This window comes from Pinus tabuliformis, chromosome 9 (genome assembly GCF_031772625.1).
Source record: "Pinus tabuliformis cultivar Carrire ecotype Pingquan chromosome 9, CPIR1, whole genome shotgun sequence".
Taxonomy (NCBI): domain Eukaryota; kingdom Viridiplantae; phylum Streptophyta; class Pinopsida; order Pinales; family Pinaceae; genus Pinus; species Pinus tabuliformis.
This window is the reverse complement of record NC_142307.1, coordinates 1,565,663,680-1,565,690,427: the sequence shown is the minus strand read 5'-3', so window position 1 is coordinate 1,565,690,427 and position 26,748 is coordinate 1,565,663,680. Positions and strand designations below refer to the sequence as shown.

Here is a 26,748-nt window from a genome sequence, read left to right as displayed (position 1 = left end):
ATGTTTGTAAGGGGTTGTGATTACTGCCTGGACCCTTGGCTCTAGCTCAATGGTGTGCGCAAACGCTTTGTCAGGTGGTCGTCCTGGTGGGATGTACCCAAACACTATAGGGTACTTGTCTAAGATGGCTTGAATATCTGGAACCTCTGAAATCCTCAACTCCACCGCCCACTTGATGTCCCCATGCCTCAAGTCGGCCTCCATCTGGTATGCGGATACTCACCCAAGAGAGTAGAACCACTGGACACCCATTACCACGTTGGTGTTCGACACATCCACAACGAAAAATTGGTTGGTCACTGAGTAATTCCCCATGGTCACTGTCAAAGAGGGGACATATCGGGTGCACTGCATGGTCCTATTCCCTGACACAAGGACAAAAACCCCTGAAAGTACTATGTAGTAATGCCCCTCCGCTGTACCATCTATGCATAAATGAAGGTGTGGGTAGGCCCATTATCTACCAAAACTGAGACACTCTATCCTTGAATTGTGCCTCGGATCCTGAGGGTCCAAAGTTTGGGAACCCCACGCAATGAAGCAAGCACTCCCCCGGGAGGTGTGAAAGGTGCTCCCCAAGGTGGTGGAGGTGGAGGTGGCCCCCTTGCTACATGTGGCTCACTATCACCCCCATCTACCTCCTACTCTACGTCATCCTCCTGGTCACTATCAGAGAAGACCTCAATGTAATGTGCCTTGCCCATGTTGCATCTATGGCCTGGTGCCCAAGTTTCCTTGCAGGTGAAGCATAGCTTCCTCCTCCGAAGATCTCCCCTAGTCTCCTCATCCAACTGTCCATGCCCTTGGTTGGCTCTCGGTGGTGGGGTCTTGGTGTGATGACCCCTAAGAGGAAAAGGAGCTCATGGTGGAATCGATGCACTAGTCTTGGGAATTGCGTCTTGCAAATCTCAGGTACAAGTCATGGCCTCTTGTAGTATGGTTAGTGTGCAAGATCTCACCAACCCACGTAAAGGCTCAAGCAAACCCTCTACAAAAGTGTAGACCCTCCTAGCCTCGGATAGGTCTGGCACCATCACGATTACCCTCAGAAACTCTAATATGTAATGCTCGAGGGTGTTGATCTGTTTGAGCTGTGTGAGCTCTCTAGAGTCTAAAGTGTGCCTCTGAGTCCATCTTGTCAAAACGATGCACAAACCTCCGTGCGAAATCCTCGTAAGAAGTTATGCTTGCATGTCCAAGCGTAGTTAGCTCGTGGAAGTTGGAACCACCAATTGTGGGCTTCTCCCTCCATGTGTAAAGTAGCCATCTTGATGGCCTCCACCTCTGTCTTTTGGCTGAGCTGGAAATATGTGTCCAGATTCTCTACCCAAACCGTGGCTGTGCATGTGGAAGACTCATCAAATTTGTGGATGTACGTCCTCCCTATGGTGCATTGTAGCTGCATGTTCTGCACGCGAGAACCCTTTATGCCCTTGTCCTTATCATTTTGCTTGAGCTGGCAGAAATCTCTGAAGGAGAGTGTAGCTCGAAAATCATCCCCCATAGACTGCCACTCCCGGAAATAGTCTCCCATGGGCATCTCATCCTGCCCACCCTGCTCACCTGGTCCTGAGGGAAAAAACGTGGGCAGAGTGGTCTTGGTCGGCCCACTGAAAGCATGTGGGTGAGTCATTGGTGAATGGTGGTCGTACTGGTGGGAAGCCCCCAAAGTTTCCCCAAACAGGAATTCTCGATGCATGCCCTTGTCTCGATTCTGCTGCTTGATTTCTTCCAACATCTCCTTCTGCCCTTTGGCCAAGTCATTTAGGGCCTTTAAGAGGCTATCAAACGTTGTCTCCTCTGTTAATTCGACCCACTTGGAAATGCTGCTACTTCTGCCTCCCAAAAATGCTAAATATTTCCCCTTAAATTTCTCCTCAAATTCCCCAACCAACTCCCAAATCACTGACCAAACCTCCACAATGAGCAGCCTCCACCAAGGACTACGTAGGTTCCTAGACAAGACACCTTTGCACTGCCTAGAAGAAAGAAATTTGGCCTAAAGTGTGGCCTCTCCAAAGACCCTACAAAACCCTACAAAATAGTTGCTAATCCACCTTAGTGATGACCCCTCAAAGCCTAGAAATATAGTTGTAATGTCACTCGCTTTCCCTAGGAAAGCGTAGCTCTTTTCTGTGCCCTCATTGCTCCAAATAGCCACAAATTTTCTTGAAAAATCACCCTAGAACAACCCCACCAGACAATAGTGGCTCTCTTAGGATGGCACTCGGAGTTCACCGAAGAAGAGTTGAGATTTCTCCTTGGAAACCTCTTGTGCTGAACAACACTTGCAGACTTGGCTCAACAACTCAAGCATGCTAGGTGAGTGAGTTTGTCTAAGTGTCAAAAAGTCCCAAAATGATGTGTGCTTCCTCTATTTATCCTTGGGCTGCCTCCTCCACATGTGGGACCCATGCATCGAACCCCTTCATCGAAAAGCATGAATTGTCCAAGGGGTACATATTTCCCCCTTGGGTTGCCCCCACAACCCACTAAGTGTTTGATTTTCCTCTTTTTCCCTATGTGAATGCCTTCCTTGGCCAAAAATTGAGAGTGGGGTCCTCCAACCCACTTCTCCTAAGTTTGAGATCTAAAACTATAAAAAAATTGAACAAAATTGTATTCTCACCGGCAATAGTTGCTAAGCAGGAATATCATAGTGGCTTGCCCATCTTGTTTAATTCTTCAAGATATATTGCTCAAAATGCTAGTGGTGGCTTCTGGTAGAGTATCCAACTTGCTCCAAGCTTTCAAATGGTATGCTTGTCATGTAGTGTACACATACCAAAAAACTAACTTCTTGTTAGAAATTGCTTCAAGATGATTCCTCCTTGATGCTCTGTCATGCTTGCGATAGATGTGCCTTCATGTTTACATAAACAGTTTTCCTCTTGATTTTGTTGACCATCAAGATCCAGAGGGTTGTCAAACACATCATGCTTAGAGAAAGTGGTTGAACACTCTAGTTCATGAAGTGTATATTAAAAATACCTGAAATCACTTGACACGATGACATGAGACATGGAGGACACAAAAATATGTGTCCAACATGAGATGCGACGACCTCGAAAGTAGGACATAGACACATTTTCTATATATACATTAAAAACAACAAAATATTAGTGAATTACAAAAACCAAAATGAAATATAGAGGGATTCCTTGATGTCCTTCCCAGTCAAATTATCCCAAGTTAGAATTTACCATGATCGATTAGCTAATAGAAGTTGAGACTCGAGGGCTTTTGTACCATAGCTCCTTCTGATATGTATCTTTCTAGGACAGATTACAATAGTAAAAATTTGTTGCTAAGCTTAACTATAGGAATGAACATGCAACTTTGTCTTGCCTCTGCTGTTGAAACTTGAAAGGTCATTCAGTAGTTGAAGGAATCCCTGGATTTTGACCAACATCAAAGGTTTTTGTTTTTATTTCCAACCTAGATACAGAATGTGCAAAGAACTTTTTGGCTTGGAGTAGAAGTAACGAAAAATATATTTTTCCCTCCTCGCCCGAAGGAGGTCTTATCTCTTTCAACTTAAAAAATTTCAACAAAAACAACACCTGAGCCTAATTACTGGGCATGTTTCAGGAAGCTATCATTGGTTATCAATTCTGATTGGAGAGGCTCAATATCTACCTAGTTTCAGTATGCCTTTGTGTTTGAGAATCAGGAAAACTATTTAGAAGTTGTAGGCAATAATTTATTTCACTAGAATCATAGTTTGAAAGTTATGGTTTTTGAAAATGACCATCACATGTTTGCATCTATTCTCTGGCTTTTTAAAGGGGTAGGTGTCTGAATTGCGGGACACACTGAGGGCATGTGTCGGACACATGTTTGGCACGTCTCTTGTGAATAGGACACTTTCCAAACATGCATGTGTCCTACATGCTAGATTCGTGAGACATGAGGGTTTAGGATGTGTCAGGTAACTTGGAAGATGGCAATCAACAAAAGGATGCATTTCCATCTCTTATATTAACAATATAGTAACCTCTCCAAGATGGCAATTTGTGGCTACATTTCAACATCGGCAATGAAGATGTGTTTGTAGGTGCATTTGCTCTTGTTGTTTTTGGGAAGCCTTGTTATGACATCTTTATTTCTTGTTTTCCATTTTTCTGTTGATGTCTTTGTTGCACCAATGACCTCACATTAGTTGGTACGTCCAAGATATACACACAAGATAAATCCAATTTTCCAAGTAGAAAGCCTAGGACAACTTCTTGGAAGTTTTGAAAGTTCTACTTGCTATCACTTCAATAGAATCTCCGTTCACTTTAGGCCAGCTCTCCTCCAACACAAGGGGGGGTTTCCCTACATCAAATCATTAATCTGTCTATTAGTACAGAGATGAAAAGCAGATTAGTGATTTCTATGTTTAATGACCTTCTTTAAATAAAGAGTGAGAAGACAAGAAGACCGAGTGCCTTGTGCTTTGCGCAAATAGAGTCAAAGCATTACTTGATGAAGAAGCTATGTTGCGGGGGAGCGCCCCCCCCCGAACCCGCTCCTGAATCGCGCTCCGGGGGGGGGAGCGGCTCGGGAGCGCGCTCCCTTAAAAAAATTTGCGCTCCCTGGTCTGTTAGGGAGCGATCGCTCTGGCGCTCCCGAGCATTAAAAATCGCTCCGGGAGCAATTCGAGCCGGCCGGGAGTGGTTCGGCGGAAAAAAAATCCGCGGACCCGAAAAATAAAAAAAATTTAAATTTTTTTTTGGGTTTTAAAAGCCCAATGGGCCAAAAAGAATTCATTCTAACTTCATTGAGCTTGAGTTTGGAGCTGGAGCAAGAGCAAAGGAGCGAGGAGCAAGTGCTGAGGAGCGAGGAGCAAGTGCCAAGGAGCGAGGAGCAAGCCTGCAGAGGTAAGTAACTTAGTGATTTAGTTTAGCTGGTTATATAGTAATTTAGTTAATTTAATTTAACTGTTTGAGTTTAAAAATCATGTATTTAAATTAAGTTAATAAATTAAATTAATTAATCCCAATAAATTAAATTAATTTGCAGATTCAAGAATCAAAACCCTACAAACATCAAACACCATCGACCTGGCTATATTTATTGGCATTTTCCTCTTCCTGGTCCCTTTTATGGTTATTATGGTGCTGGAGAGTAGGAAACGGAGGGGGCCCCAAACTGAAGAGGGGGATGAAGAAGCCGGAGAAAGTCAAATGGGTGAAAACCTCGATGAGGAGGAGCTGGAGGAGGGTGAACATGACCCTCAAAAAACTAAACAAGACCAAACTCCATTGTGGAAATATGTTCACAGGGCTGAAACAGGGAGAGGGGGTGAAACCACTAAATTTCATTGCCCCCATTGCAACACTGATTACACAGGTTCATACACCCGTGCTAGAAGACACCTCTGCGGGAAAAGGCCATGGGATGGAGAGAAACAAATAGGAATCAAAACTTGTACAGCGGTGTCAACAGCGGATAGAGCCAAATACATAAGGGAAGAGGAGGAAGCCCAATACAGAACAAAAAAATCAAGGGGTTTCTTTGAACCAAGCTCACAATCACAAAGAACTCCTTCAGCATCCTCCCAAGGAAGTGGATATGGACATGGAGGCACAGGGTCATCATCTTTAAGGCCTAGAACCATATCAGATTTCCTTGATGAGGGGTGTAGGAATGATGTGGATTCAAAAGTTTACAGGTTTCTCTATGCATGTGGGATACCATTCAATGTTCTACGCTCACCTTATTGGCACGAAATGGTTTCTGCCATAAATGATGCCCCTAAAGGATACAAGAGCCCTGGGTATGACAAGGCAAGAATCGTTGGCCTTGATCATGAAAAAGCAAAAATATCACATTCTTTGAATAAAATGACAAGTTCTTGGACTGACCATGGGGTGTCCATTGTATCTGATGGATGGAAAAATGTAAAAGGCAAGCCATTGATAAGTGTTCTTGCTGTGTCTGTTAGTGGTCCCATCTTTCTAGCTGCACATGATTACTCAGACAAGTTCAAGACCGCCATCAACATTGCAGAAGCATTACTTGAAACAATTGAGCGTATTGGCCCATACAATGTCATCCAAGTCATCACTGATAATGCTCCTAATTGTAAGGCAGCGGGAGCAATTATTGAGGATAAATACCCCAACATATTTTGGTCTGGATGTTTGGTTCACACATTGAACCTTCTGTTGCATGATATTGTCAAAAACAAAAATGAACAATACCAATGGATTGGTGATTTGTACAAGAAAGGCAAACAAATGATAAAATTTATTACAAATCATAGCAATACCCATGGCCTTTTCCGCAGTCACTCGAGATTGGAGTTGCTGAAGATTGCGAAGACTAGATTTGGTAGCTATTACCTCACCTTCAGGCGCCTTTTGAAGGTAAGAGAGGCATTAGCTAGCATGGTATCAAGTCCACATTGGCAGGTGTTAAAGGAAAGGGCTACGAATGTAGCTGACATGGCAGGTTTTGAAATGGTGGAGGAGGCCGCTCTTGATGGGCAGTTTTGGACAAGTGTGAGGCAGGTATTGGATTTCACCAAGCCAATTTATCACATGATTCGGTTTGCAGATACAGACAAACCAGTGATTAGCGAGGTGTATGAGCAAATGGATACCATGTTGGGGGAAATAAAAGACATTGTTCATAATAGAGATCCCAACTTGTACAAACTGATTCATGATTGTGTGTGTGAATGGTGGAATAGGCTTAACCTTCCACTACATTGCTTGGCATATATCCTTACGCCAAAATACTACTCTACATCTTGGTTGGGCCAACCTACAGCAGGGGGTGGGGTTAGGACCAAACCCCATTTAGATCCAGAGGTAACTAAAGGATATTTGGAAGCATTAGAAAAGTTGGTACCTGACAGGGAGGAATGTGCAGCTGTGCGCCTTGAAATAGGCAGATACTTCAGTGGCACTGGTTTGTATGGTAACTTCCATGCAATGGACGACAAAGATAAATTTGAACCTCTCACATGGTGGGAAACATATGGCGGCCACGGACTTTTGCCAAAATTGGCAAAAAAAGTTCTTTCACAGGTTGTAAATTCTTCTTCTGCAGAGAGGTGTTGGAGAACCTACAGTTATATACATAATGTGAAAAGAAACAGACTCAATGAAAACCGAGCAAAAAGCTTGGTTTATGTGCACTACAACTTGAGGTTGTTGAGTCATTACTGTGATCGGGCTAATGAGGATCCCACATATAAAATTTGGGACAATCACCCAGAGGATGACAATTTGGAGGATGGCATTGTAGATATTAAAGAACTAGAAGAGGAACTTGTAAGGGATGAAAATGAAGCAGCAGGCATGCCACCTCCACCTCCACCTCCACCATCCAGTAGCAGTGCTCGAGGTCCGAGTCTTGTTCCTTTGCTGTCGCCACCTCCATCTACACCCTCGCGTGGAGGTTCTAGTTCTGGTCGTCGGTCTGTGCAGGAGACTCCTAGAAGACCACCACGACCTGCTTATACTCCTGGAGACTCTCGTGGCAAGGGCCACATGTAGATTTACAGTTTACTTGTCTTTTTTAGTTTCTATTAGACTTTAGTTTTCATAACTGTTGAGTTTTGAGTCCTTGACTCTTGACTCTTGACTCTTTCATATCATAATGATATTTTTTGTAAACATTATATCACTGTGACAATGAAAATTTGAAGTTTGAAGTTGGGCCTTGGCAATTATAACTCATTGGTAATGATTGTGAATTATGAATAGGATGCTTTGTGAAAGACTAAAGTTGTTTCATTTCATCTCATTATTCATGTTTCATTTTATAAATTTTTAACATTTCATATCATGTTAACAGTTAGAAGTTAGGACTTAGAAATATCTTCGATATTACTTCTTGTAATAGTTAAAATTAGCTTACAAGTACAACTTTGGTGATCAATGATGATAAATGTTATTGAATTTTCAATTCTGAAAGCTTGAAGTTGAAACTTTAAGATTGAATTTGATGAATCATGATTTACAAGACTCAATATGTTGCAGTTGTAATATGTATTTTACTAACTTGTGGACATGGTTGATGACGATTATAATTTCTAGATGATTGATGTGATATGGTTCAATGATCAATCTATGTTTTTTTATGTTTTTTATGTCTAATTCATCATTCTACATGTTTTTGTTGACATATATGTATCAAAAATTAAAAAATATAAAAAATATATATATTTTTAAAAAATCGCTCCCGGATTCGCTCCCAAATCGGGAGCTTCTGAAAATGGTCGCTCCCGCTCCCGTTTTCGCTCCCACTTCCCACTCCCGCTCCCGCTCCCAAGTAACATTGTGAAGAAGTTTGTAATGTGAAGAAAAAGTCAGCAAGTTCTGTTATACATAAACATCATCACTCAGCTCAACCATATTGATGCAAAAATCTACATGATAAGCTCATTAATATGCTTTGTCATTTACCAACTCAAAACCAACCAATGTTTGATGGAATTATTAAAGCAAAGAGAACAGCAAAAATGATCAAATGAGAGTGAACAACAACCTTAATTGTAATTGAGAAACAATTAATTACAGTGAGGGATAAGGAGTGCATGAGTACCTCTCCACAATGTCTCCCTCTAGCATCCAGAATATTTGATGACGGTATGTAATGAATATGAAGATAGAGATATCTTCCATCAGAATTTGATATGGCATCCATACCATCAATATGATCTATGCTCAAGCAAGAACTAATATAATTCACTAAGCTTTTCCTTTGAACTTGTACATTTACAATACCCTTGTCCTTGAAGGGAAATGTTTTTCACTTGAATCTCTAATGTGCAAGTGAGGAGAGCTCCTCCTTTTATAGCCTTTTCCCTTCAATTTCTTTTACAATGAAATATTATTCAGGAAAGTATAGAAATCCTTACATCATTTTTTTTCTCTGAGAAAAATTAATAAAATATCCTGAGAAGCGGCTGGAAATGCCGATTGTCCTTGTTACTGCTCCTTTTAGCAGAGTTGCTGAAGATCTGTACAACCTACTAGGCTGGCACACACATGACAAAGGCCCACTGTCACCTCGGCCTAAGTACCCACTTTTTAAGCCCAACTCCTATAAAAATGGCTATGGGAGGCTTCCTTAGGTGACTCCAACCAACCAAGAGAGGGAAAGCACTAGCAAGGTCATAGTGGGTCACGTGTCTTTTCAAGTTTCCCTTGGGGTCTCACCTGGTGATTGAGATTTCTGCACTTTGAGAGAGAACTTGAGAGGTAACACAAAGAATTTAGAAGAATAGGATGTTGAAGCTAAAATACTTGACCCATGCTTTTTGCTAGTAGATACCAAAGTTTGAGAATCGTATAAAGTGAAAGGATGATAATTTGGTGACAATGTTTTGAAAGAGTTTCTTGATAACTACATTTGATTTTGTATTCTGGTTTCTTGCTACTCGAACTCTAAATATAAATCGTAGATGATCCATCTTTGTCTTGGATATGCTAAATTACAATGTACTTGACGTTCGATACATGCTATGATATTTGCAGTGGGTGTGTCATAAACACTGATATTTGAATATGAGATTATTGAATCATCACTTTTCTGTATTAAGTGTCAATTTTTTTGATATAAACGTAAAAAGGGGGTCAAATTATTTTTGAAAGAATTTCTGTTCGAAACTTTCGGGGATGCTTCCCATTAACTTTTTATTTAGTGCTGCATATTCAATGCTGAGGCAGAATTGGAGGAACTATTAACCAGTTGTGCTTATTCAATGCCGAGGATGAATGAAATGATATTTTAAGGTCCACGGGACTAAAAATAGTCTATGAGACTACCAGTCTCTCTGCGTTTCACCTTTTGCAATTCAATACTTTTCTTATTCAAATTGATGATGAGCTGGCCCAACCTTCTAACAGTCCCCTCGTTGAAAAAACAATGCCAAGGAACTATGTCTCCTGAACTATGTCAAGGAATAGTCATTGGCACTAGGCCCAGAACTATGTCTCCTGCTCTTTCAGAGGGCCAAATATTCCACATCCTTTGGAGGACTTGAATCCTGGTGGGCGGATATCACCACCCACTAGACTCGACTAATTAGTCAAATTCCCCGTGGCGAAAGAATTGTTTTAAACATTTTAATAATCAGATTAGTACATTAAATAAAAATTGTTGCATCTCAAGGATTCAAACTCAACATGCATGTATCCCAAATGTTACATACAAGAAAAGATTTAGTATGCATGAATTGCGTATGTTATTGGAGAATATGTTGGTTATATCTCTTAATATTCTCCAAAAATTGCTGAATTTCAGGTGCTGAATTGTTTGCCGAGGTGTACAGGATATTTAAAGAGTAAGCAAAAAATGTTCTTTGTGCTCCTTTATGAAGTTTGAAATTAACCTGGAGCATTTTAGAGTGATGAATGTCTGATGGGTAAATCCTTTTGCAGCTTTAGTAAGCTTTGGTAACATAACAGATGGCCATAAAGAAGCAGCTGATAGTCTTGGAGTGAAAGCATACTCTTGGCATGAATTCTTATTTCTGGTATCAACTTAACATTCCCATCAATGGACAATGAAATTCCTAGACTAGTATCTATAACGGATGACTCACTTTTTGGCTAGTCGACTTTTCCAAGTAATGCTGCTTGTCCTCTCCATTATTTGCATGTGTTGGAGGCTTCTGTGGTTTTATTTGATGTAGATGATTGTTATTAACACGTTGCAATATGTAGGAGTTATTGTACCTTAGGATGGTGCTATAGATACTAGGCTAAGGCCGGGAATTAGTTGAGGGTTTTGTTGTTTTTAATGAACAATTATATACAAATTTATGTTTCCTTGTAAAGCCAAGTTGAACTCATAGTCTTATGTTTTTCTTTAAGAAGATGTTTTGAGCATTTTCAGTCCATGAGTTCATTCGAATGTGAGAAACAGACCGTGCCATCCTTTAGGACAATAAACTAAAGCAACCCATATATATCCAGAACATTTGCGAAGGAAATACTACTGGTCCATCTTTCTTGCATGTATATACTATATAGTATTCATGCTCGACCCTCAGACTTTTCTGTATTTTCTTCTGCACTAGTCTCTGTATATTATTATTGCATCCAGCAGGTTATTTATTGTGGTTGTTGTGACATTTAATCAACAATTATGTTCACAGTTTCGTTTATTTTGTTAGATTTCCATAGTTATCAATGTTTTAATTTGCTCTGACTCTCCTCCAAAAAGCATTTTCTATTTTTTTCCTAATGGAAAATACGAGTCCTCTTATTATTATGGTCCAATACATATGCAAGGAATTTCAGAATTTCAGTTTACTCTAAGAGACTTTTCAATTCAATTGTTTCAAAACGTGCGTATAACAAGAAGCACAGAACATTGGTACAATATGATTCTATCTTTCGATTTTCAGTCTCTTGTCTGCAAAATGTCTTTTAATTTCTATTAGTATCTTGTATATGTATACATTATTATTTTGATGCAATTTGTTCGTTGCTCTTCTTAAAAATGGTTGAAAGTATTGACGTTTGAGAGAATCAGCTTGCTTTAGTTGCAAATGCAGTGGTTGATGCAATGAACTAGATTAGGTGTCCAGAATGAGATACACAATGCTAGTGGCCCATATGTTTTATAATGCAAGTATTAGTCCATAGAAATGAGTCCACAAATATTGAAGTAGATTGTTCTGCCTCGAATACATAGGCAGATAACCAAAGCAATAGGAGCGTAGAAAAGAAAAATCCGACTTTAAAAAGAAGCTACAAAGGGGGTTTGAAACAGCCACAGGAAGAAAATGGCATAGAATGTGATGCAAAATAGAGTAGACAGATGTTAATTGCATCCAAATATATAGAAGAGTACAAGCTAATCATCCTCATAAAAAATAATGCCAGTAGATTTGTGCGCAAGGGCTGCCTCCTCATCAAAAATAACGCCAGTAGATTTATTCCCAACGGCCTACTAGAAAATGTTTGTAGAGTGTCTTGCATTGTCAAGGATTTAGGGTGTAAACTTGCTACTAGAGAATATTCGGAGAGCGTCCTGAATTGCCAAGGATTTAGGGTGTAAACTTGCTACTAGAGAATATTCGGAGAGTGTCCTGAATTGCCAAGGATTTAGGGTGTAATCCTTGGATTCTGCATAGAAAGAAAGAAGAAAGAAAGAAATCATTTTAACATCCACGAGGCTAAAGATAGCCTATGGGACAGATTGCTTCTTCATCTGCTTGATGTATTTGACCCTTTTTCTGTGAAGCTTCAAAATAAATGCTCCCAGCTTCTTTGAAGGCCTCACATTCTAAAATGAAATGTTTTCCTGTTTCCACTTTTCTGGAAGAACAAAAAATACATACTCTTTCCTCCCACACTTCCTTTGGCATTTTCCAGCACCCTGTTTTACAACAGAGTTGATGGGAATTAGTCTTTAACTGAGCAATAAGAATTTTGGCTCTCCAAGCGATATTGGCCTCTATGTATGCCTTTGGTTGATGACTATGAGTGGGATTAAACACTTCAATATAGTACATTTTCTTTCTTCCTAGCTCTTTATCCCAGATTCCCAAGTACGCTTGTGGAACTTTTCCATAACAAAAGCTTTTATCTCTTTGCTGTTTATGGGACACGCGTTCAAGCAAATACCCCATTTACTAAACCATTTGTTATTTTGCTGCATCCAAGTTTTTTTGCTCTTGCACAATCTATCATTAAAGACAACCTTAGGCCATCTACCCTCTTCCATTTGCTCAATTTTTTTTAAATACCTTATGGCTCACACCATAGGAATTGCTTCAATAGGAGTAGTCCTTGTTTCACTTAACAAGATAGCATAAGTAATTGCACTCTTAATCTTAAATTTGTTTGTAATCAAACGCTTCTAATTTTTCTCAATTTGTCTCCACTGCATGTCGGATGTACTGCTGGCCCATAGTTCACAACCATAGAGAATCATCGGAATCACTAGAAGCCCAAAAAATGTTTGAATGGTTTTCCAATCCCATAACTCTGCCTCTCTACACTTATTTTGAAAAGCATAAAATGCTTTCCAACCTCCCAAAGTTCTTTTCTTTCTACAACCATTCCAGCTTAGATTTTTGTTGAAGTTAATTCTGAGGTATTTGTAATCGCAACTTCTTCCAGAATGTTGCCTTCAAAGTAGAACTTATGCTGGTTATGTTTTCTTTACTTAGAGAAAACCACTACTTTTGTTTTGCTGATATTGACTTGCATACCACACTTCTACAAAAGTGCTCAAGGGATAGTAAGTGCTCTTGCAAACCAAGAGCCGATTTAGCAATCAGAATAAGGTCATTTGCATACAAAAGAAGCCTTATAACAAACATGCCCAAATAGATACCATCACCCCCTTGTGAAGTTAACGACTCCTCAAGCTTGTCGATATATAAACCAAAAAGGGTAGAAGACAATTGGCAACCTTGCTTGACCCCGATATCACTTCTAAAACTGTTAGAAATGCTTGCTGAAGTTCTAATTTTGATTTTCACCACTTCATACAGCCTATGCACAATTTCTCTCAAATGTTTAGGAACCCCAAGTTCCTCCATTCTGTGCCAAAGCTTATCCCTAGGAACTGAGTCAAACGCTTTTCTAAAATCAACAAAGCAACAAAAGACTTCTTCCTTTTTCTCCCAAACTTTTTCAATGATGTGCCTTAAAGTTATACAATGATCAACTGTGGAATGTTTAGGTCTAAAACCTGCTTTCCCTTTAGCACGTTTATCTCTTTCTTCTGCCCACTTGCTAATTTTGTTTTCTAGCGTGCTTCCAAATAACTTTGCAAACAAAGGGTTTATCATGATGGTCTTATAATTGGAGGGATTATTGACGTCACCTCTCTTGAAAAGAGGTATTGCCAGACTAGTTGTCTAATCTGTGGGGAGCCCTTGTTGTATGATGTTGTTGAAGATTTTTGTAATGTGAGGTGCAAGAATCTTTGAGCCCCACTTTAGATATTCTGCTTGGAGTTTAGCTAAGTATTTTGCTTTTCCAACAGCCAACTTCTTGATACCCATCTCTACCTCTTGTACCGTGAAGAGTTCAGTATCAGTGTTGACTAAGGGGGGAGAGTCAACCTTGGGAAGCTGCTCATAGAGTTGTCTTGCATAGTCAAACCGTTTAGAAGCTATAATATTATTTCCAATTTGTATCTTTTTCGGTTGGAGCTCCTTCCAAAATAATTTGGGAATATTTTTCCCAAGGAAGATTAGTTCTTCCGTCCTTGAAACCATGAAATCGGCCTTTTTCTTGCTTAATCACTGCTTGTAAGCTTTGAGCGTTATGTTATCCTTGTTTGACTCTTTCCACATTCTCCTTGCCTTTTTGCATTCCTCGTCAAACCAAGCATTAACCGGAAAGCAATTTGTTTCAGACTTCTTAATTTTTGCTCTTTTGCACTTTACAAGTGCGCATTGAATTAAATGTGTTAATTCATGACTATGAAGGCTGTGAATTGTAATTTTCTCCTTCTCGAAGAGCCTCTCTAGCATCATTTTGAAGGTATTACAATTTGCTGGGGTCAAAAGAATTATGCCCTGTGGGAGATTTTGTTGGACATTGAATTGATTCTATAAGAAGAGAAGTAGTTCTTTTTGAGTTTTCCCCTTGGAGGGGTTTGGCCCTGGCTTGGAGCCTATATCTTGTGTTCATTGCCTTTTTGTGATATTCATGGTTTTGGTAATTGTTTGATGAGAAAGAACATAATAAGAAGTGTTACTGCTCAATCTAGCAAGGGCCCTAGGAGGAGTACCTAACGTATAACTGCTAGGCCAAATGGCAACAATGGGACAAAGACCCACTGTCACCTCAGTCAATGCCCCCTGTTGTTTACAAACTTTCACTGATGGGAGGAGTCTCGGTATGGGGGAAATCACTTGAATGATACGATCAATGGCAAGGTATAACATGATTTCCAAGGCCCATTCAAAGGAGAGGGTCAATTAATGGTTCAAATGCTTGAAGAAATTTGAAAGGCTCCCCACGAAATACCTATGAAGGATGACCTCAAGCTAAGGAATATTCAATAACGATGAATGCCTTAGATCAAAACTTCCAAGATCCCTCACTTGTGATTGATGTGTTTATACTAGGGTTCAAAGTGAGGCAAGGATGGCTCATTCAATGGAGAGGTTCAATTAAAGTATGAGCTTTGGGAGAAGCTAGGGTGACTTTCCACGAAAAAATCCTCGAGAGAAATACTATATGAAACCAAGGGTTGAGAGATATACCATGGTAAATGCTTATCCAATGATCACCTTTAGTTAAGAGAATAGGTTTTGAGTGATGAACTACAAAGTGCAAACCTTCAAGATATCCCCAAGTTAAAGCAACTTCAAGAATTCCCTCTTGGTGTGATAGCTAGGGCATCATTTTTTTTGAAATTCCACCGTCGAAATTCGTTTAAAACTCGAGGATGCCTAGGGGAGACATAAATGAAGAAACTTGTCTAGACGAAATCCAAAATTTCCTCCTCCCTAAAATTTCAAACCAAGCCCCTAGAAAATCTTCTTATCCTTAAGGGACGAAAAAAAGAAGAAGAAAAGAGGTGAAAGAATGATATTTCGTTAAGTTATGATATTTTCGACTAGTAATGTTTTTCTATTTTTTTAGCATGGGTTAAAGAGGTCTTTTTGAGTAAGATCAATTACTGGGGAAAACGCGCATTGTTTCTGATAATCTCAGAGTCTAACCCTAATGGAGGTCCGCAGAGGAGGGAGCTCCACTCCCTCCTACAAAGATGCAGTGGCCAGCAGAGGCAAGTCACATCTGGGTAATGTCAGAGGTTCAGTGGAGAAAGAAAGCAGAAATAAGGAAAAGGAGACAGATGGTGCAGAGTCCAAGGAAAAGAGCAGCACAAAAGACAAGGAGGAAGAAGACAAAAACCAGGGAAAAAAGGAAGAAAAACAAAAGGGACCGTGTAGACCCAGAACGAAAATCACTCCGAGAGTAGTTTTAAATAATCCTGCACTGTAGGAGCACAGGGAACATATGGAGACTTACGCCATAATTTGCAAATTCATGGGATTATGGCCCACTGAAAAGGCTTTGCAGACATGGATCAAATATCACTGGAAACCCAAGGCCAGCATCGATCTGCATCTTGGGTCGAAGGGATTCTTCACCATGGTGTTCACAAACATTGAAGACAAAGATAGAATACTCGAAGGAGGACCCTACTTTTTTGCAGTAGCTGGACTCTATATGCGTCCTTGGTGATGAACTTCGTTCCAGAGCGGGAGACTTTCACCTCAGTTCCTGTATGGGTAAGGCTCTATTCTCTACCTCTGGATTATTGGCAAAATGAATCACTTGCGGCAATAGGCAACAAACTAGGTCGTTTTGTCAAAGCCTTGGAAGCCACCAGAAGGGGTAAATATACTTCCTATGCAAGGATTTGTGTGGAGATGGATCTTTCAGGAGCTCTTCCAGACGAAGTTATCTTGGAAGTTTTAGATGAGGAATGGGTGCAAACGGTGGACTATGAGCATATTCTGTTTAGATGCCGTAAATGCCACGAACATGGACACTTGATCAGAGACTGCCCTCTCAGTAAAGCAAAAGACAAAGGTAAACAGAATGCAAAGAAGGACACAGAAAGCTTTCAGAAAGTAGCAAGCAGAGGAAAAGGAGGTAAAAAAGAACCAAAGCAACAACATAATGAAGGGCAAAAGAACAGTCAGAATAAATTCCAAGCTCTGGTAGAGATTGAAGACATGCCAAATGAAGACCAAGCTATGGAGGAAGGCCCTAACGAAAAGGAGAAAGAGGAAAACTACACTCCAGTACAAATTACTAATGATAAGGAAGAAACCATGATGAATGAAATAGAGCTAGAGATGGACCAGGAAATGACCCAGAGTGAAACAGATCTGGAGGATCATGAACTTCATGAAATTCTAGATAAAGAACACCTAGATCTGGAAGGATTTCTGCAGCAGGGAACCATGGTGGGGATAGATTCAATACCTCAAGATGAATGCAATAGAATACAACAGTTGTTTCTGTGGAAAACTCAGGAAAAGAGGTCAGATAAAGGAAAAATAATCGATGTGCAGGAGTGCAGAGGGGTGAAAACAATGAAATCAAATCCAGGATTAGCTACTAGAAATGCAGGCAAGAAAAGGGGCAGAAAAAAGCAGAAGGAGCTATTGATGGAGTGTGGAAAGCTGATGATAGACTCAGGTAAGATGAAAGACTTGTCTAGTTACTCCTTCACAAATCTTTAATTATGAAGTTTACATCTTGGAATATAAGAGGTTTAGGTAGTAAAAGAAAGCAAAGAATGCTCAGTTTTAGAATGAAACAAGACATGTTGGATATGATCTTCATCCAGGAAACGAAGTGTTCCATCCAGAAAATAAAATTAATCCACAACAAATGGCTCAATAGATTTGAGTTTTTAGAAGTTAAAGTGGAAAACACAGCTGGGGGTATTCTTACTCTTTGGAACCCCCAAAAAATCAGCGTAATAGATGTAGAGGCATCCAGAAATTACTTATCAATAGTCATTCAACCAGTAGGGGTTTCTGAAACCTTCCTAGTCACTAATGTTTATGGTCCTCAAAGAATAGAGGATAAACTCATATTGCTAGAATCCCTCATTGATCTCAGAAACAGACAAGCTAGTATTCCTTGGATCATTGGAGGGGATTTTAATATGATCAAATCTCTTTCGGAAAAGAAAGGAGGAACCAGAGCGCTAAACAAAGACTCATCAGAGTTTCAATCGTTCATAGAGTATGAAACTGGTTGACTCAGACTCGGACAATGGCCTTTTTACTTGGAAAAACAAGAGAGGAGGAGAAGCACATGTGGCCTCTAGGTTAGATAGGTTCATGATATCAGAGGAACTTATGTTTATAAATAATGAAATCACAACAAAAATTCTTCCCTTTGGAGGTTCAGATCACTGGCCGATTCAATTGGAAATCAAGGGTTTGGAATCTCCCAGAAATAGACCCTTCAGATTCGAAAATATCTGGCTCTCCCACCCGGATTTCTTGAGTAATATCAAAAAATGGTGGATTGAGGACTTGCAGTGTCAAGGATCTAAAATGTTTCTCCTTCATAAAAGACTAAAGCACATTAAGTTTAGACTCAAAGAATGGAATAAGAAGGATTTCGGTAACATTTTTGTGGACAAAAAATCAGTGGAAACCAAAATTCAGGAACTCAACCAGGAATTGATCCAAGATGGCTTTAACAAAGACAAAAATGAGCAGGCTGATAAACTTCATCATGAATGGGAAAACCTATGCAAACAAGAGGAAATATTTTGGAGGCAAAAGTCCAGAGTACAATGGCTCAAAGAAGGAGAGTGTAACACAAGATTTTTCCATAGATCCACTATGGCAAATAGAGCATTCAACAGAATTTCGGGGATAAAGGATAAGAAGGGGGAGTTTCAGAACACACATAAGGATATTGAAGCGGTGCTGGTTCAGCATTTCCGAGACATTTCACGAGAAAACAATCCACACAGGGAGCAATCAATAAAGGAAATTACAAGATATATCCCTATGTTGGTGTCTAGAGAGGACAATATTAACCTAAATAGACCAGTTACTGAAGAGGAGGTCAGCGAGGTACTCAAAGAAATGCAGAATGGCAAAGCACCAGGCCCAGATGGTTTTAATGTGGATTTCTTCAAAGCATGTTGGGATATAGTCAAACTGGATATTTTAAATGTTGTAGAGGATTCAAGGGGTAGTAAAACTATCCTAAAAGCTCTAAATACCTCCTTCATATCCCTGATTCCCAAATAGGACTTAGCTCAAACAGCAGATAAGTACAGACCCATAGCTTTATGCAATGTAGTATACAAGATAATATCCAAGGTAGTGGCTAACAGACTCAAACCTCTCCTTCCTTCATTGGTGTTGGAGGAGCAATCAGGTTATGTGGAGGGCAGACAAATTTTGAATAACATCATTCAAGCCCATGAGGTGGTTCACTCTCTCACAAGCAAAAAGCAGGCGGGGATGATCATGCAACTGGATATCGCCAAAGCTTATGACAAAGTCAATTGGGTTTACATCAAGAAGGTACTCACGGCCTTTGGGTTCGATCACAATTGGGTCAGATGGGTGATGGCTCTGGTGACTACTTCCAGCTTTTCAATTTTGGTCAATGGCTCTCCCTCAGAGATCTTCATTCCTTCCAGAGGCCTTCGACAGGGAGACCCACTCTCTCCCTTTCTCTTCATCCTTATGATGGAAGGACTTGGGAGGTCTATCAAGCAGGCCAAAGCCATGGGCAAAATTAAGGGCCTTCAAGTTACTGAGAATGGTCAGACTCTGACGCACCAACAATTTGTAGATGACACCATGCTGCAAGGAATCCCCACAGTCAAAGAAGCTTCAGCCTACAATCAAATCCTTAAGGTTTTTGCAATGGCAACAGGTATGGAAGTTAATCTTTCAAAATAAAAAATTTTCTTCTTAAACACTAACATTGCTATTCAAAGAAATATCTCAAGAATCCTTGGCTTCCAAAGGGACTCCCTCCCCTCAAAATATTTGGGAGTTCCTCTCACGGCCAGACCAATGCTCAAAAGTATCTGGGAACCGGTCCTAAATAAGATGCAGGATAAAGTTAAAAAATGGACCTTCAGAGCCTTAAACTTGGCCGGTAGGCTAGTTTTGACAAAGGTTGTTCTGCAATCCATCCCGGTTTTCATGTTATCAGTCCTTCCAGCTCCCAAAGGAGTCTTAGAGAAGTTCAGGAATATTCAAAGAGATTTCCTGTGGGGGAAGGAGGAAACCAGGAAGAAATGGGCCCTGGTTTCCTGGGATAAAATATGCAAACCCAAGAGCCATGGGGGTCTTGGTTTAGATGATCAGGAGATTCTTAGTAAAGCACTAGGAGCCAAGCTTTGGTGGCACTGGGTGCAAGAGCCAAATGCCCATTGGGCAAGGATCTGGAAAGAGAAATATGCCAACTCTTGGCACACAAAGGATCTCATACAAATGTCAGGAAACATAAAGGGCTCTCACATCTGGAACGGGGCCTGGGATAATAGAAGCATAGTGCAACAACACAGCTTTTGGGAAATCAAAGAAGGTGATCTAGCACTCTTTTGGGAGGACAAATGGCAACAAGAACCAGTGTTGTTAAAAGAGGACTTTTTAAGTCTCAAACAGGTAACCGATGCCCAAGGGTTAAACAAAGTAAAGGATTTCTGGGATATCTCTCATATACAGGGAAAGTGGAGAAGCTGGAGAAACATTGACTGCAGAGATGACAACCCCATAACAATAGAAGCAGAGGCACTGAGAAGCTTACTAAAACAAAGGATGATCTTGGTTACAGAGGGGCAGGATCAATTGAGATGGGGCAACAACAATAAAGGTACCTTTAATCTAAAGGAGGCAAAGAGTATCATCCTTGGGCTAGAGTCCAGTGTTCCAGGAAAAACCTGGCAGCAACTCTGGAAATACCAAGGGTGGATGAAGATCAAGCTTTTCATGTGGCTGGTTCATCATAAGAAAATCTTGACTTGGGACAATATAATAAAAAGGGGTGTTTTGGGTCCTTCCAGATGCCAACTTTGTGAGGAGCAAGAGGAGACTATGCTGCTCTTACACCACCTGGCTATGGGATTCTTTTTCCAACATCTTCCAACAAACAGACAGGGACAGAGGAAGCATCACTAATACCCTAAATAAATGGAGAAGGATCTTTTCGGAGAATGAATCACTTAATTTGGCCTGGGCCCTCACGCCAGGATTCATTATCTGGAATGTGTGGAAAGAAAGGAATAAACGAATTTTCAAGAATGAAAAATCCAACACTCAGAGGCTTTATGAGTTAATTTTGAAACAGATCAGGGAGACAGTCAGCTCCACAGTTCGCAATATCCCAAAGAATACTCCATCAAAGATGGAACTGAGGTCTCTCAGGCTTCTGGGATTGCAAGAGATTATTCCCCAAGGGCTCGAAAAAAAGAACATTGCCAAGTATATAGAGAAGGATTTCTAGCACCCCCCTCCGAAAAACTATCTGAAATTCAATATTGATGGGGCCTCTAAAGGCAATCCGGGAATAGCTGGTTTTGGCAGAGTTTTAAGAAATGAAGAAGGCAGAATCATCTTAATCTTCCACAGCCATTTAGGTAAATCCACCAATAATATGGCAGAATTAATGGCTCTAGAGCAATGTCTAGAGATTCTGATTCTTCACCGCAGCTCAAATGTCATTATAGAAGCAGACTCTGAAATAACCATCAACTTTGTAAAAAGAATTAGCCGTGGCACTAAACCGGAGAAAGTCTCAAATCATTGGAGACTAATTCAGGTCTATCAAAGAATTCAAGCACACCTTCAGGGACTTCGTACTGTTAGTTTCAATCATGTGCGCCGAAATGCTAATAAGCTTGCGGACATTCTGGCCAACCAAGGTGTGAACAATGCGGATTGCAGGATGGAGAAGAAGTGGCAGGAAATGCCCCAGAACCGTTTAAAGGCACTCTGTGATGAACAAGCTGCAGAGGACAATGAAGTGGATCGAAATCGTGGGAGGGTGTCGAGCACGAATGGAGTTTTCCTTGCTAGAGTTTCCTCTGCCTCTTAGTTTGGCCGCTTTTCCCATAAAGTACCTTTTTTGGGTTCCCATGATTTTAGGTTGGATTCAAGATGGTGCTTTTCTGCATCAGAGCAGTCTTGGGGTCCATGGTAAGATCAGGAGAAGCGGGAGATTTGTTCCTACAGTCAGCAGAGTTGTTATCCGGGCCGTGTTCGGGTGGAAAACCGCGCCATGGTGGTTTTCCGGTGATCGCGCGCAGCTAGCATGGTAAGTGGTTTCACTTTTTTGGATGCGATTCCATTGAGGAATCAACACGTGGCAGAGGGTTGTTATGATTACCACCCTTCATCGCTGACTATCGTTTGGTTAATTGGGGTGGAGCAATATGGTTCCTGGTCGTTGGATCCAAGCGCCCGGATCAACGGTTGGGAAGAAGCAGATTGTTTTGTGGGGCCGGAAGGATTTAATCTCCCTTTGGCGCGGTTTTTGAGGCAGGGGATAACCATCATAAACTCATAAGATGGCTCCCGCGGGTTGGGTTTAACCTGAGGTTGGATGTAAGGTTTTGGCTTTTTGTAAGGGACTGTTTGTCCATAGTTCTTGTTATCGGACAATTTTGTGTACATAATGTAACCATATTCTGAATTAATGAAATAGAAGGTTTGGCTCTTGCTACAACAAAAAAAAAGATATTTTGTTAAGTTATTGTGATCACCAAGTATCTAGGACCAGTGTCTGGCTATTGGGAAGATTGTAGCCAAAATGATCAAGATTTATGAACTTCGCTCTTCGAGGAAGCCTAAAGAAGCAACTTCACTACTAATGGATGCAACTACATGGCAACTTTAGACTTTTATACTTTGATATGCAAGATTTGATGGAGTCTCAAGGTAAAAGGTGCAAAACCTACCCCTCGGAAAATTCATTCTTCTTGCCAAGATGAATAACATATGCAACGAGCCAAGATTACAAGTGTCATAAATTCACATTAATTTTGAGGGCACAAGCAAAATCAAAGCATAACGTTCCATACATTAGACATAAATCATACAAAAAAAATCTCATGAAAAGAACACTTACATGACAAGAGAGTATACCCATCCATCCCATCCATCACATTTGCAAAATAGAAGTTCCAAGAGAGATAGCGAAAATATTCCACATCAAAATGCATTTAATCATCCAAATCATTCCACAAATTGCAGGTCCAAATTTTTTAGAAATATATATGCTAAATCCAAGTGATGATGAATGAGAGAGAATGTTGATTTTGGGTAGCATTGGATGTGCTCTAGCTTCGAAATTTTGTGGACGGGCTAGAATACATGAGATCTCCAGAATCCAAAAATTGTTTGGAGAAATTCCACCAAGATGAGGAGTTATTAAAATAATTAATATTTTTAATGGGTTCCTAAGTCTAAACTTAGGAAATTGAAAATATTAATGGGTATTAATAAGAATATGGGTGAGAAACTTCTAAATGATGAAGATCAAGTTTGTTTTAATCTTAGCCATTGATGAAGGACTTAATTTCGACCGTTGATTCATCAACAGAAAAAGTATAAGAGGAGGCTTGAGGGTCAGTTGGAGATACACTTGAGAGATCAATGAGTTTGATTTTTCTGGGGCGTGGTTTGCTGAGAAAATCGAATAGGTGATCTGAGTTGTAGTGAGAGGGGCAATTTGGCAGAGGGACGTCATTCCAAGGCTGAGAATACATAGTAGAGAGGTAGAGCATCACCAGGAGAGATAGTGCAGAGGGAGAGCTCTTACGCAGTGCCACAGTAATGCAGTGTCTTTGTGACGTGAAGATGCAGTGACGCAGTGGAGGCTAAGGGGTCTCAGTGACGCAATGAGTAGCTCCTAGAGGAGGTGACACAGTTCTAGCATAGAGCTTGGCATAGCTATCGCTGCCCAGCACTGGGAACAACGTAGTCACCTGTGGGGTTTGTTCATCCAGGTGCTAGCCGGGTTTATTCTCTGTTGGGTGAGCTAGATTTGGCACCCTAGTTGTATTCATAAATCTGCTTAATAATGCAAAACCTCTATATGCTGCACCGGTTTTCCCGCATTGGGTATTTCCGGGGATGATTGTTCAAAAATAATTGCGTCCCTTGTGTATTTGTCTCGTTCTATTTTCAGTTCATGATCTGTATGTATGTATAGTCTGCAATAGTGTTTTCATCGCTGTTTAAATAATTAAACAACTTGTTGAATGTAAAAACAAGTAGGAGATGGTAAACCGATGATTGCAGTAGGATTTCTGATGTGTAGATTCAGAAATTTTAACAGAGAACACCTCTTTTATATTTATACAATCCTCTAAGAGGTTTGAATAGCCTAATTTAGCTTAATGATGCCCCTATAATAAAATAATGTGCAAAATAATAATACTCTTTGTGACAGGCTCACCAAATAGCTCCATAATAAGTATAATTAGCCTCTCAAGTGGGTCGAAATGATAGAAAGATAACTAGAAGTGTTGTTGGAAGGCCAAATGAAGTCCCTCATGTGCCATTATGAGTAGGAGGACTCTATTGCATTCATTTCGTCAAGGTTCTGAGGAAGCAGATGTACCATATTTTTTTCAAAGGATCGAGATCATCAACTATCAACACAGTTGTTGTAAACCCATTCTGCAAATTTTTAATGTAAATGATGATAGTAAGACCATGATGTATGTAACAACCTAGGTAAGCCAATTATTTTGGCAATAATTTCATCCTAGGAGGTTTTTCGTTTCACTGACTCATTTGTGTTTATAAACACTGATGGTAGACAAAGTTTTTCCCTCCAACCTCACGCCAAAGCTAGGGTGGAATTTGTGGTCAAAGTCTTAGGTGAATCCTAGTGTTTTAGTAGAGTCTTATGTAAAAACGATTTGACAATAATTTAAGCTAATTGATTAAATTATTTTATTACAAATCACTTGGTCTACTAGATCATATTATGTCGCAGAATTGGGTATGTGATTTGAGGGTCTAAGCCGAATGGGTATTCTCCATTTGAGAGTTGAGATTGTAAAAATCTTATGTAAAAGATATTTTAGTGCATGGTCCCTTGTATTTAGACACCAAGGCTAACATGTTAGAGGGTGGAAAAAATATTAATCCCCTCAAGTGTCAATTAATTAATTTTTCTGGCAAAAAAAATTAAAATCCTAAGCCAAAAAATTAATTAATTTAGAGTCAAAATTAAATTGATAGGAAAATTAAATTCTCCAAGTGGAAAATTCGTGGGTCTTAAAAGAATTAATTTTTGGAGGTCCTCCACCAAGGGAATATTGGATATTTTAGCACCCTATAGAAGCAAAAATCCTTTGAAAGTGTTTGTTAGGTTTCTTATAAAACTCAACATTCATGGTCTCCTTTAAATAACATTTCCCTATACAGAATATTATGTGCGCGAAGTTCCACCTTTTGGGTTATGAAATTCCCATATATTGAATTTTAAGCTAACTTTTCCCATAAATTTGCCCTATTTGTATGTTTTAATCATTTCTTTTTTGTTAATCTCGTCGCATTTTATTTTTCATTGTGGTGGTTCGATTCCTTTTCCTTTTATATTTGTATTCATTCTCGTCTCCAAATTAGAGACAATTTATATCAGGAAACGAAATCAAAGAACTAACTCATTGTTAGATCTTGAAGGATTATCATTCTCCAAATATCTGAATTGAGGATAGCTTGGGGATTTGTATCCTCACCTATATGTTTAATGTATCCCCACCCTTAGAAATACACGAAATGAAAATGTGAATTTATGTCATTGAAGAGTATTACTAAATTTTTTATGATTGAATAATATTACTAAACTATGTTGCTATTCTTATGTCGAGATCAGTATCATGAGTTACCTGAAGATTTGATTTTGAAACTATGCTAAAGAATGCCCTAAACAACTGTTGCTTTTAAACCCTTGAAATAATTTATTTTTGAGATCTTAATAAACACATTTTATCGTAACATTTATTATATTTTAATATACCACAAATTTTCTGTTGCAGTCAATAAACTGTTTGATTTGCTTCTTTGTACACAGGGAAAGAAGACAAGATGTGTCCCTTCACCACCCAAGAAGAGTGATATTTGCACAATTATGTATACGAGTGGAACAACAGGAGAACCTAAAGGTGTTATGTTAACGAATGAAAACATCATTGCAGAAATTGCCGCAATTGATCATTTGCTTTCTAATACATTTAAAGAGGTAAATAGGTATTTTTTCCCCACTAGGAGTCTTCTACTAACACATGTAGTCATAAATCGAATAAAAAGTGATTAAGTAGAAATCATGGCGGTCTTTAATTTTTCAAAATCCTAGTGAATTTGCAAAGATTCTAGTGAGTTGGTAGTTTCCTATTTCATCGATGTTTTGTTCCTAGATATGAGTTGTGTCTAGACTACCATTGTTACATGGAAATTGAATAGAAACATAGCTCATGAATTTATCCCTCTCTAGTACATGATTTGTCTTTGGCATGTGGGTGAATTATTTGGATGATTCATGTTTATAGATATGAAAATTAGACCCGTTATAATTGGGCATGTTTGCTTTATTGCAATGTTAATTGTTAATTTGTATGTAGTGGCATAGTGTATCAAAAAAATATGATCGGATTCATAATTTATTAGTTTGTCTTGGGCATTTGTGAACTTCATATTGTAGTGGGCATGCTAATCAGCACATAATTCCAAAACCTAAGAACATATTTGTGCTCGTTGTTACCTCACAAGCTAGCACCTTTAGATTAAATTCCACAAGATTGGTACTAGCTTGTGGGAAACTAAGAGGGAGGGCAATGCCACATCATCAACCCTCTTCACACTTTAGGTTGGGTCTTCTCCAATTGAAGGGGGACTTCCCTAAGGCAGGATGTGACAGCCAAACCTGACTCACGAATTAAAAATCCCAAAATATTTGGAAAATAAATATATCCATTAGGATAAATAAATAATATATAAATGTATAAGTAGATATGATATTGCAAATGAGGGCCTTATATATATAACTAGGTGGGAGTGCCCTTTCATTAAGAGCCACGTTTTTTAGTTGGGACATGTCCTTTCATTAATTATATGCTATTATTTAGTTATGAGTTATTATTATTTATATAGTTTCTTATTTATATTTATGTTCATAACATTGCCTTCCCCTTTAAAAAAGCTTTGTCCTCAAAGCATATTGATGAAAAAGCTTGATATATTCTTCTTTTTCTTGTAATTCTTTGCATTTTTCTCAATTCTTGGAGATGTTATAATTGATGATA

At 39.5% G+C, this 26,748-nt stretch overlaps 1 protein-coding gene across 3 annotated transcripts in view; it reads left to right on the top strand.

Annotated features, from left to right (window-relative positions):
- The window catches only part of LOC149154613 (putative CoA ligase CCL6), a 305,760-nt gene that overhangs the window by 176,556 nt on the left and 102,456 nt on the right, over window positions 1-26,748 (top strand). For 2 of the 3 annotated variants that reach the window (XM_089440150.1, XM_089440149.1), the window contains exons 7-9: window positions 10,249-10,288; window positions 10,386-10,480; window positions 25,521-25,688. In XM_089440150.1, the coding sequence (XP_089296276.1) occupies window positions 10,249-10,288; window positions 10,386-10,480; window positions 25,521-25,688 (303 nt within the window). The remainder of the gene's footprint in view (window positions 1-10,248; window positions 10,289-10,385; window positions 10,481-25,520; window positions 25,689-26,748) is intronic. The other variant, XM_089440151.1, reaches the window with a different exon arrangement.